Raw genomic sequence first — 13,341 nt, forward strand, 5'->3', positions numbered from 1 at the left:
ATCTTGTGTGTGACTGCAAATAATAAGATTTCCAGAGAAATGTCTGCGATGTCCTAAATACCTGAGAAAGGAGGAGAATACACAAGATCTCTAATCCCTTAAAAAATATTATACAAATAGAGGAACAATTGATGCGACATTTCCTTATTTTTCTATGTACAAATCTCACCTGAGATGTTTCTTCTTTCTACAGATGACGATCTCTCTTCTCAATTAACTGGAAAATGTCACCTAAAGTCAGATATTGTATCATGGAAAGGTCTTTTTTCCCAGTATTTTTCTTTGTTTCTGTTTAATTCCAGGTCCATGATAAATATGAATAACTAGCTGGTACCCGCGACTTCGTCTGCGGTGATTGTAGAAGTGGGTATATACAGGCGCGGGTAGGGTTTTCGTACTGTGTATAAGGTATGGGATATGAAATGTAACTTTGTATCTTGTTTTTGCTGTTATTCAGAGAATACATGAGACTTTTGTGTTGAATGTAATTTGTATTTCAGCTGTATTTGTATTTCATGCAAACCATCTGTTGTGAATTCTAGAATTGTCTCGCATAAATTTTGATTGCATCCAAATATCAGTGGGATCCTTTAATGCATTCTGCATTATCTATCTATCTATCTATCTATCTATCTATCTATCTATCTATCTTCTATCTATCTATCTATCTATCTATCTATCTATCTATCTATCTATCATCTATCTATCTATCTATCTATCTATCTATCTATCTACCTATCTCCTATCTATCTATCTATCTATCTATCTATCTATCTCCTATCTATCTAGCTATCTATCTCCTATCTATCTATCTATCTATCTATCTATCTATCTATCTATCTATCTCCTATCTATCTCCCAGATTTGGCTTCAGGTACCATCTTTATGCTGATGACATCCAATTATACACATCTTCCCATGACATCACCCCCGCACTCATACAGAACACCAGTGACTGTCTCTCTGCTGTCTCTAATATCATGTCCTCGCTCTATCTGAAACTAAATATCTCCAAGACTGAACTACTACTGTTTCCACCATCTAATAGATCTGTCCCTGATATATCCATTGCAGTCTCAGGCCTTACTATAACTCCTAGGCAGTAGGCCCGCTGCCTTGGGGTCATGTGTGACGCAGACCTTTACTTCACCCCTCATGTTGAATCACTCACATGTTCATGTCACCTCCACCTCAAAAACATCTCCAGAATACGCCCTTTCCTTACCAGAGATACACTAAAGACACTTATTGTCTCTCTGATTCATTCTCACCTTGACTACTGTAGCTCCTTACTAATCGGTCTTCCCCTCACTAAACTCTCCCCTCTACAATCTATTCTGAATGCAGCGGCCAGGCTCATCTATCAGGCTAGACGCTACAGCGATGCCTCGGGTCTGTGCCAGTCACTACATTGGCTGCCTATTCATTATAGAATAAAATATAAAGTTATCCCCCTCCCCCACAAGGCTCTCCATAATGCCGCACCTCCCTACATTTCCTCCCTCATCTCTGTCTACCACCCAACCCGTGTTCTCCGCTCACTTAATGACCTAACACTTACATCCTGTATTATCAGAACCTCCCACGCTCATATACAAGACTTCTCCCGAGCTGCACCACTTCTCTGGAATGCTCTACCCCGGACAATCAGATTAACTCCCAATTTCTACAGCTTCAAACGCAAACTAAAGACACATCTTATCAGACAGGCCTATCACAATGTCTAACGTAAACCCTTAACCCTCCTCTGTCCCCGCTCCCACATTACCCCACATGATATGAGGCCATCTCAGGATAACTCTATATGTCCAAGCTCCATCCACATGTTACAGGACACGACTGTCGACGGCTCATAAAGTCTTATGTTTGTGTAATGACAGTCACCTCTATTACAGAAGTGTCTGACCTCTGCATAAGCAATACCGCCCCTGCTACCTCCTGTGTCACCCCCTCTACCTCATAGATTGTAAGCTCTTGCGAGCAGGGCCCTCAGTCCCATTGTGTGAAATGATTTTCTTTGTAATGTATCTGTCTGTCTGTATTTGAACCCTACAAATTGTACAGCGCTGCGGAATATGTTGGCGCTATAGAAATAAAATGTATTATTATTATCTTCTATCTATCTATCTATCTATCTATCTATCTATCTATCTATCTATCTATCTATCTATCTATGACTATAGCAGGTTTACCAATCCATACATCCATACTTGTATTGCCATAAACAGTCTATAGACAAAAAAAATTATTTGCAACCTGTTCACTTTGAATAAAGCAGCAGAGGAAGGAAGTGGGCGGAGCCTGATAGGAGGCGGGAAGGAGGAGGAGACTACAATGGCAGAGCTGTGAGGAGGAGCGGCCAGGATCTTGGAGCAGGTCCTGAGAGACTGTTTCATTGTACCTGAGGGGAAAGAGAGAAGAGAAGACTCCTCCATTTCACTTGAAGCAGAGAGACAGAGAGGAACAAGAGTAAGGTAAGAGCCAACAGTGTCATCTGAGGTACAGTGACCAGGCAGCCACCATTATACCACATGTACCCCCAGATATACAGCCTCCTCCATTATACCTCATGTACCCCCAGATATACAGCCTCCTCCATTATACCTCATGTACCCCCAGATATACAGCCTCCTCCATTATACCTCATGTACCCCCAGATATACAGCCTCCTCCATTATACCTCATGTACCCCCAGATATACAGCCTCCTCCATTATACCTCATGTACCCCAGATATACAGCCTCCTCCATTATACCTCATGTACCCCCAGATATACAGCCTCCTCCATTATACCTCATGTACCCCCAGATATACAGCCTCCTCCATTATACCTCATGTACCCCCAGATATACAGCCTCCTCCATTATACCTCATGTACCCCCAGATATACAGCCTCCTCCATTATACCTCATGTACCCCCAGATATACAGCCTCCTCCATTATACCTCATGTACCCCAGATATACAGCCTCCTCCATTATACCTCATGTACCCCAGATATACAGCCTCCTCCATTATACCTCATGTACCCCCAGATATACAGCCTCCTCCATTATACCTCATATACCCCAGATATACAGCCTCCTCCATTATACCTCATGTACCCCCAGATATACAGCCTCCTCCATTATACCTCATGTACCCCAGATATACAGCCTCCTCCATTATACCTCATGTACCCCAGATATACAGCCTCCTCCATTATACCTCATGTACCCCCAGATATACAGCCTCCTCCATTATACCTCATGTACCCCCAGATATACAGCCTCCTCCGTTATACCTCATGTACCCCAGATATACAGCCTCCTCCGTTATACCTCATGTACCCCCAGATGTACAGCCTCCTCCGTTATACCTCATGTACCCCCAGATGTACAGCCTCCTCCGTTATACCTCATGTACCCCCAGATGTACAGCCTCCTCCGTTATACCTCATGTACCCCAGATATACAGCCTCCTCCATTATACCTCATGTACCCCAGATGTACAGCCTCCTCCGTTATACCTCATGTAACCCCAGATATACAGCCTCCTCCGTTATACCTCATGTAACCCCAGATATACAGCCTCCTCCATTATACCTCATGCACCCCCAGATATACAGCCTCCTCCATTATACCTCATGTACCCCCAGATATACAGCCTCCTCCATTATACCTCATGTACCCCCAGATATACAGCCTCCTCCATTATACCTCATGTACCCCAGATATACAGCCTCCTCCATTATACCTCATGTACCCCCAGATATACAGCCTCCTCCATTATACCTCATGTACCCCCAGATATACAGCCCCCTCCATTATACCTCATGTACCCCCAGATATAGAGCCTCCCCCATTATACCTCATGTACCCCCAGATATACACCGTGTTCACAAGCCTGGTGAAGATTTGGGTAGAAGCAACTGCGTGATCAAACTGGTGAAGAGGTCACAACTTTATCCATTCCTGTAATCATTAAAGCCCCCCCAACGCAGGTGTTACATTATCTATCTATCTATCTATCTATCTATCTATCTATCTATCTATCTATCTATTTATCTATCCCATATCTATCTATCTATCTATCTATCTATCTATCTATCTATCTATCTAAACAGTCACCCTGTTGTTAATTTATTTGTATATTTCTAGGGAAATATCTGCAAAACTATACAACATAAAGTTATAAGAATATGTTTCAGAAATACTATTTTATAGGGAATAGGTTGATTCTGTGTACTGGGGCCAATATGGGGACATAATACTGTGTGCAGGGGCCAATATGGGGTATTATAGTATGCGTAGAAATGTGGGGGGAGGGGGACGGCGACGGTAGGAGTCAGTTGGTTGAGATCTTCAGCGTCAGTCGGGGGGGGGGGGGCATGTCAAAAGTTCGCCACGGGGCCCCGCCATTCCTAGTTATGCCACTAGATAGATAGATAGATAGATTTATAGATGGATGTTTAGATAGATAGATGATAGATATAGATAGATAGATGGATGTATAGATAGATAGATTTATAGATGGATGTTTAGATAGATATAGATAGATAGATAGATGGATGTATAGATAGATAGATTTATAGATGGATGTATAGATAGATAGCCTTTTACTCACATTTGTTGGTAGTTTGACATAGACTTAAACCACAGAAGAACAATACAAGAACAGACTGGAGATACATTGTAACTGTGTATACCTAAAGATCTGCTCCTCTCCTTCTTATATAGGACATCACAGACACTTCTCTAGAGATCCAATTATTTGCATTCGCACATATGACGATAAGGAAATGTTCTTTCACGTGTCCTTTTCTGTTTTAATTTATACAACGTGCGTAATTTGTGAGTAGGGATACATTGTGCTCTTGTGTATTCTCCTCCGTTCCGTACAGGAGACTGTCTTAAGGAATTGTTAAGGAGTTTGTGACATTCTGGTGGGATTGGAGCCCTCACAAATCCCTTTCCACATGACAGCTTACACGTACTATAGTTTCCATAAGGATGCAAACCCTTCATGTTGGAGGTCCCGTTGTGACAGATGATAACATTACCTGTCAGGTAGACTTCATGGACATTATCAAACTGCAGTGCATGGAAACTTAAGCGTTGTCGCCTCTGGTCCGGTGTGGGGTAAACTTATATACTTTCATCTGAGAACAAAATATCACTGACTATATAATAAAGAGCAGATAGATGGATAGATTTCTACTCAAGTTTGTTGGGGGTTCAACAGAGACTTAAACCACAGGAGTAGAGCAATACAAGCACAGACTGGAGATACAATGTAACTGTATATATCTACAGATCTCCTCCTCACCTGCTTATACAGGACATTAGATATTTCTCTAGAGATCCTATTATTTGCATTCGCTCATATGGCAATAAGGAAATGTTCTTTCAGGTGTTCCTTTGTTTGCATTAGTTTATATAATGTGTGTATTCAAGAGTAGGGATACTTTGTGCTCTTGTGTATTCTCCTCCAGTCGTCTAGTCATGAGTGCTCGGCTCAGCAGACTCCTATCATTGACTTGCTCTATGGACATTATACCCAGCTCTATTTTCTGGACTAGGCCATTTGCTTAAACCCTTGGGCTTGTTTTTGGATACTTGTTCTACAACCATTACTACATCTGACTTTGTACTTGCTCATGCTCATGAGATTCTCCCATCTCTAGTGTTAATAGTCACAAGCTGGTCCTGCAGATCAGACCATGGATACTAAAGCCGGCCATAACCTTAAATAGGAGTCGGCCAAACCCATGGATATTGATGGGGCCGACTGACCGTCTAAGGCGCACACAGGCCCCCTGAGTCTCCGTAATGGCAAAAGTTGGGTTAAATATGGATTGGGTAGATGTTTTTTCCCTGAGGAAATATTCTGTTGCCAGAGGTGTAGAATTTACATATCTTGTAGTGTTCCGTCACATAAGTAAGCTATATTAATTCACTATTATATGTCAATCGATTCTTGCATCCTTGAATCCTCTGTGACACAACAGGGTACGTTGCAGCAATAAAGAAAAAGGAACAACAGCGAAATGGAATGCAAAGAGAACATTGGTTTTATTGTATTCAAGTTACAACACATCCATATGGAGCATTGCAGCAGAGGAAACATAGAGAGAGGCCATAGAGGTGACTGAATGCAAACCCTGAGGGAAGGTAACCAATGGAGAGGAGCAAACCAATTCGGAGTGAATGAGATTTGACCCAAATTTTCCAAAACATTTGGGTTTGACTAAAACCTATAACTTTAGAGGTTTATCACCCACAAATCGGAAATGACCTCAGAGTATAATGCGTGGAGGCCCAGGGGAGGTATGGAGACATAACAAACTCTTCCAGGCTTTCTCTCTGCTTCACCCTCTTCTGACCTACTGGGTGACATCACACACCCTGGGGTCACCAAAGACCACCACTGGCTCACAAAACAATATAAGACAAAGAATGGAACTAGTTCTGCAGAGGGTCACTTGGATGTTAACAGACACCCTGAAGAACGAAGAGTCTGAAGGATTGTTACATTGTAGCCGGTGGCCGCGTATTGTCCTGGAGCTTTGTCTAAGTCCAAAATGTTCAGCAACATATTAGATTGCTCACAAGGGCTGCGGGTCTGCATTAAAAACATAGGATTGGGAATGACCCCATTACTACAACAGGTCTGTGTGATGTTCAAGTCTTGTCTACGTTAACTCAGATTGCAGACAGGTGTGAATCCTGGCAGTGTGAATAAGCCCTTACACTGGGAGAGTGTGCTATGGTACTGGAGTCAAGGAAATGTGTCCTGAGGAGACCCGACCAGTAAGGGACCATTTCGTAAGCAGTAGCTATAAATACTTTCCTGCTGCTAATATAGAACAATACAAGAGGCCACATGGACCCCTAATGGTGCCAGGACATTGTATATAAGAGGCCGGTGTGTAGTTGGTAACAATGCCTTGCCAGCGCAGGTTGTGGTAAGGGGTATATTTCCTTGGACCTATAGTGACATACAAGTTTCAGGCAAGAGTCAAGCATCTTGAGAACATTCTGACCAAATGACCACCATAATGTAACCAGAACGTTGTAGCCATAGTTAACCATTGTGAAGAGAAGTCTTCATCAACCCATGACAGAGGCTGAATAGAAAGGGTAACATTCCTTTACTAGTATGTAAATGGTTGCAAGGTAGGAAAATGAGTCGAATTATTGGGAGATGACATGGGGCACATGCCCTGAGGCCTACACCACCCTGACATCCCATGAGGCCACCATCACCCACCTTCTCTGATGGCCCTTAGTGATCCTAACCAGCCAAGAACAGATCAAGTAATGGCTATGAAGTCTAAACTAGTCATTCGCTTGACTTCCTCCATTACTACCTGGAGAGGACAATTACCCCAACTATAGGAGACTGTCTTAAGGAATTCTTAAGGAGTTTGTGACATTCTGGTGGGATGGGAGCCCCCCCAAATTGCCTTCCACATGACAGTTTACATGTACTATGCTTTCTATAAGGATGCAAACCCTTCATGTTGTATGAAGACAACTGTCAGGAAGAATATCAGTATGAAATCTGTAAGGACGTAATCTAAAGTGAAGAAGAATAGGAGGACACCCTCAACCAACACCACAAATACACCAACTTATACAACTATAGTGACTTCATTAGATGCCCCTATTTTTCAAGAGCAGGTTTTGTTGTCGCTTGTAGTGAAAATTTTGAACCACAAGACCCACTGCCAAGATGCCGATAAGACAAACTGTTGCCACTAAAACTGCTGGAGGAGTCTTGAAGTCGTCATCCTCGCTCTTTCCTTCTGCTAAAGAAAAAGGGAAGATCTGTGAATTACAGATCATAGATCGGGGTAATGCTGGTATCATAAATGCTATGAACGTTTTAGCAGTACTTACGAGATTTGACCACGATGGGCCCCTGAGACAATACGTCAGAGTCCTGTTTTTCTTCCAAGCCTCGGACATCACGTCTCTGTCTGGTGGTGATACAGCCTTTCGTGCAGCGATTCGGGGAGGTCCCGTTGTGACAGATGATAACATTACCGGTCAGGTAGACTTCATGGACATTATCAAACTTCAGTGCATGGAAACTTAAGCGTTGTCGCCTCTGGTCCGGTGTGGGGTGAACTTGTAATGTGGAGTCTTTTTTACACCTGCGGAGAAAATGGAGAAGATATCACTGACTATATAATAAGAAGCAATGAGATGTGGCCAGGAAAGACGACAATAAGGAGAACAGACCAATAACCTCACAGGGAGTCCTTTGCCTTTTATTGGTACCATTTTGAGAGATATCCAACTTTTTGATCACTTTTTATACAACTTTTGGCGGCAGCGTGACCAAGAAACAGCAACTCTGCGGTTCTTGTGTATATATAGTATGGTATGGCTCGTCACAGACACGTGAATGCCAAATATGGTTACCTTATATTATTTTTTTACAGTTTTGTATTGGGAAATGGGCTATTATGGGATTTTTTAGGTTTTACAATATTTTATGTTAATTCTTGAAGACCACATGGCGAGGGCTCCATCAGTTGTATAATACACTGCAGTAATTCTGTATTGCAGTGTGTTATAGAATGTTGTGTAACAGACACACTTAGTCTATTGGTGGGGGGCGTCAATGGGGGCCTGAACACTTACACACCCCTTAGATGGACAATTAGAACAAGACCTTTAATATTAAAGGGAATGTCTGTTTCTAATCACATGGAGTCCTTCACCTGGGACTGTCAGTGATCCCCTGTAACTTGTATTGAAACTTGACAAGTTCTCAGTTTTCCTGCAGCACCCCCACAGATGAAAGCAAGTATTACAAGGCACCATTGCAATTAGCCCAAAAGGGATGGGAGAATCTTATGGGTTTCTTACCCGTCCTGGATGACTTTGTATTTCTTCTTTGTATCCTGTAGAGAAGGAGAAGCCATGAGGGTCTCTATAAATATCTGCAACTCCTCATCTTCTGACTCCACCTTGAGCTCCACATGTAGATTGCTGTGTAGATCCACCTCATAAGGATACAGTTTAACTGGCTCCGTGAAGCGCTCATTCTGGTAGAGTTTCATAGAGACATTGTAAGAACCTTTACAGATCAGGTCGTTCACTTTAGGGTTAAAGAGCAATTCCAGGGTCTTGTTACCCTCCATTTCACATCTCACTGGGATCTCAATGCGATGAACATCAGTGTTGGGGATAGTGCCGTAGATGGTATTAGCGTAGAAGTTTCCACCATTTTCATGCTGCAGAAAAAAAACACATGGGTAAGTCAATGGCGAGTGTAGACTTCTTGCCTTCTTTTTCAAGATGGGTCATTGACCAGCCCTCTGAAAGGTTTCAGCAGATGTCTCTGAATATTTCCGACTTTATATAACACGTCTCTGACCTGTGAGATGAGCCACAAACTCTACTCTTCCTAGTGGGAGGATTTTCTCAGCCTAAAGTTCTCAGTAGTAATGTTCTTTATAGACACAAAGTACTGGTATATATAGATACATCTAATTCATATACTCTGCTAGGTACCACCAGGACACATGCTCTTTGTCATTTGTCCAGTCCTCCAAGACAGCAATTGTGCAAAAAAAAAAAATTATAATATGATATCTGTTTTCTCATGAACTTCAACGCTGTGATTCCTTCTACCAGCAACAGTTACCATTCCTGCAACATTCTACAAGAAAGTCACATACAAAGAATATCTCCGACACCTTCTACCGTTCTTCCAAACTCCAGTACAAAAAGAGAATACTCTCAGATTCCTTCATATACATGCAATCTCAGTTTATAGAAGTATACAAGCCTTCTCTCACCATTAGCAAAAGGATTGGGCATATTGAAGTCTAAAGGTCTGATCTTTATCTCCCCCAACATCTGCCATCTGAGAAGACTGGAGAGGCCCCTCAAGTAGATTAGATGGTCAGCTGACCTTGTATGCAACATCTAATGTGTATGGCCAACTTAAAGGAGCATCATGATGTCTTCTCAATCAAATAAACCCCATGAAATAATAAGACGATGAACTTTACCAGGACATTGGATCCACATCTGTTGAATGGTATTTTCACGAAATAATGACCGTTCCTCCTTTCTGCTCGGCACTGAGGGTCTTTGAGGTGAATACTAAGTACATCTAGGTGAGACGCATCTACTAAACTGTATGGTAGGATATATTCAGCATAACCCGGGAGGCAACGGATGGAACATTCAGGTTCATTGTCTAACCAAAAACAAGAATGATACAATGTTAAGTCAACATTCTGGGGTACATACTATAGGGGCCGACTGTGCAGCTTCTAGTTGTACATTTTGGTGTCCTAGGCAGATAAAATAGATTAAACCCCCTCTTTTCACCAGATAATTTTTGGCTGGAACGTCTGAAGAAACCCCTGTCAGACTCCATAATAAATACAGAGAAAGCCAAATTGAAAAAATGTATCCAGCACGATGTAGTCTTACATTTAAAACATAACCTTTAATGGAGGAATGTATAATCCATAAAAACTACTTTCCACACAACACTGAACATAAAAAATGAAGTGAAAACATTAAGACATACCGGACTTGACAAGACATTAACAAAACATATTGACCCGATGACGCGTTTCGGGGCAATGCCCCTTAGTCATAGCGATACCAACCAGTGTAACAATTAGGGTATATATACCCTCATACGTCTGGTTTAAGCTTGATTACGACACCAGGTTTGGAACACATGCACGTCAATAAATTTAAAAAAAATTAAGAATTTTTGACACATAAACAATGTGTCCATATAAGAATACACATCCTAAACTTATACCTAAACAATAAACATATATACACAAACATAATGTAGGTCTCCAATGCATAAAATCACTGGAGTATACAAGCGCAGGAGAAACTCCAAAGAGATAACGGCATTACCACATCATACGTCCAACAATCTTACATAACTCACCCTGTATGAAATCCGGTAATATAAACGCTGCAGAGCATGATCACCCTCTTGTTATGTGTAAAACGGAAACCGGATAGTCCTGTAACTAGGGACGCTATGTCACGTAATCAAAACAACCACGCGACCTAGCGTAACCACGTGATCCATAGGAAAGCTCCGGTATTATATTTTTGGGGTCACATGACCTGCAGCGAAAAGAACTTGAAAAGGCACCGCTTTGTATCACTTAATTAAAACAATCTATAGTCACATTGTATCAATAAGACTATTTTATTGTCAAAAAACGGACTCGCAAAAACATATTTCACAGGTAAGTATATGAAAAATAATCCTATATGACGATACCTGAAGGATATAAATATAACGTCACGTAAACCAAACCATGATTTACTCGTAAAACAGACTCACACAAATATATTACACAGGTAAGTATAGGATTGTGTCTCGTATACAGACCCTAACATAAATAAGAATACAAACCCCTGCAGTGGCGGATCCAGGGTTTGCAGGGCCCTGGGCAATTGACTTTGGCGGGGCCCTACTTACCGGGGGGTCTCGCGCTTCTAATCTGTACCTCCCAACTTTTGAAGACTAGAAAGAGGGAACAAAACGTGCGGCGCGCATAGCGCGCTGCGGGAAATTGGCTCCGCCCACTTTTATGTTGACTCCGCCCACTCATTCATTTTTCATGTGCTCCCACACAGTATAATCCTCCTACAGTCACCCGTAAATTATATGTCTCCCCTCCATCTCTCCCCCAGTTTCATATACACCCTTCATCTGCCCCTAGTTTTATGTCCCCCCCCCTCCATCTCTGTCCCCAGTTTCATGCCATTCTCCCCCACTTCATCTGCCCCAGTGCCATGCCGTTCTCCCCCCTTCATCTGCCCCAGTGTCATGCTGTTCTCCTCCTTCATCTGCCCCAGTGTCATGCCGTTCTCCCCCCCTTCATCTGCCCCAGTGCCATGCCGTTCTCCCCCCCTTCATCTGCCCCAGTGCCATGCCGTTCTCCCCCCTTTGTCTGCCCCAGTGTCATACCGTTCTTCCCCCCCCTTCATCTGCCCCAGTGTCATGCCGTTCTCCCCCCCTTCATCTGCCCCAGTGTCATGCTGTTCTCCCCCCCCCCCCATCTGCCCCCAGTTTCATGGGCCCCCTACATTATGTTCCACCTAAATGTTTAACACAAGAAATCCGTAGGACGCCGATGAGTTGAAATCGGGACATGCCGACCGGGACCGTTTTGTTTAGTCCAGGCCGCGCCGTGGGGCCCCGCTGGGCTCGCCCGGCCCTGGATCCGCCCCTGAACCCAAATAACCACACAAGAAACACCCTCCATAATAAATACAGACCTCATACTGAGTATAAGCAGAGACTGAGAATTACACCAAATATACAGGACAAGAGAAGTGCTACTGTGAAGTGGCTAAACTGCCACAGTGCTATATAAGGTACCCATAATAGACAGTGAATCCCTAAATTTGCTCCCTTCTTTTTGCTATGAGTTGACATCCTAGGGGATCGCATACATCTGTCCTTCCTCTTCCCAGCCCTGAACATAGGTTAGATCGGTCTAAGGGTCATACCTGCATATGGAGAGTCCTGTCCGGCTGAATATCCATAAGTTGCGTAGCTATTTGTTCCAAAAATATACAATGTGAATATGGAAGTATTGTGGTAGATCTCATGCTTGCCATTGATTTTACCCAATGTGACTTGCCAACCTCTAAAGCCATTAAATTCTTTCTTGGTTTTTGTGTAAGAACTTAGTGGTTTTCCATCCAGGTAGAACCCAAGATCTGAAGATGCCTGAGAAACAATGATGATGAAGTTGTCGTATGTAGACTGAGTCACAAACTGGTAATATCTTCTCCCCAGGAACGATGGAGGAACCGTAGTGAGAAAAGGGTCATAGTAATAGCCTAGACTGGAGTAAGTTTGCTGAAATAAATAGGAAACCATGATGGGTTTGGAGGAATTAATGAGCATGAATCTGTCTGCTGTGAGCTGCACACTGGCACCTGCTGTAAGATTGTGGTGAGAAGTTCCTTGAGGACTATCAATGCTCACAATGGTATCCGGACTGGCGGCCATTATATCGATGACATCTTTGATATGATTGAGAAATGGAAACAAGGCAAAGAATGTTCCCCAATTCTGTACGGGATGGAGCTGTTCCACGAGGCTGTCCCAATTATTAGCATTATTATAATAATAAAATCCTTGGTAATAGACATGACCCGTGAACACGGCCACAGGGACTGAGGATGAGATTTTGGTTCCTGTGACATCAACCTTGCTTTGAAACTGAACAACTTCTTGTTGCTTTAGAGACAATGATAAGACACGTCCAGTATTGTAGGTTACTCCTTTATATGTGATGGTTCCTGAGACTGTGACATTCACATGAGCAATGGTCTCA

General features: G+C 42.7%; 1 protein-coding gene across 1 annotated transcript in view; it reads right to left on the reverse strand.

The window, feature by feature from the left end:
* Positions 1 to 7,478: 7,478 nt before the first annotated feature.
* LOC142218037 (IgGFc-binding protein-like) overlaps positions 7,479 to 13,341 on the reverse strand; it is a 61,125-nt gene continuing 55,262 nt past the window's right edge. The window contains exons 6-7 of the mRNA XM_075286429.1: positions 7,883 to 8,139; positions 7,479 to 7,788 (exon numbers count right to left, since the gene is read on the reverse strand). Of these exons, the coding sequence (XP_075142530.1) occupies positions 7,637 to 7,788; positions 7,883 to 8,139 (409 nt within the window). The 3' untranslated portion in view covers positions 7,479 to 7,636. The remainder of the gene's footprint in view (positions 7,789 to 7,882; positions 8,140 to 13,341) is intronic.

Source organism: Leptodactylus fuscus, chromosome 9 (assembly GCF_031893055.1).
Source record: "Leptodactylus fuscus isolate aLepFus1 chromosome 9, aLepFus1.hap2, whole genome shotgun sequence".
In the NCBI taxonomy this organism is placed as follows: domain Eukaryota; kingdom Metazoa; phylum Chordata; class Amphibia; order Anura; family Leptodactylidae; genus Leptodactylus; species Leptodactylus fuscus.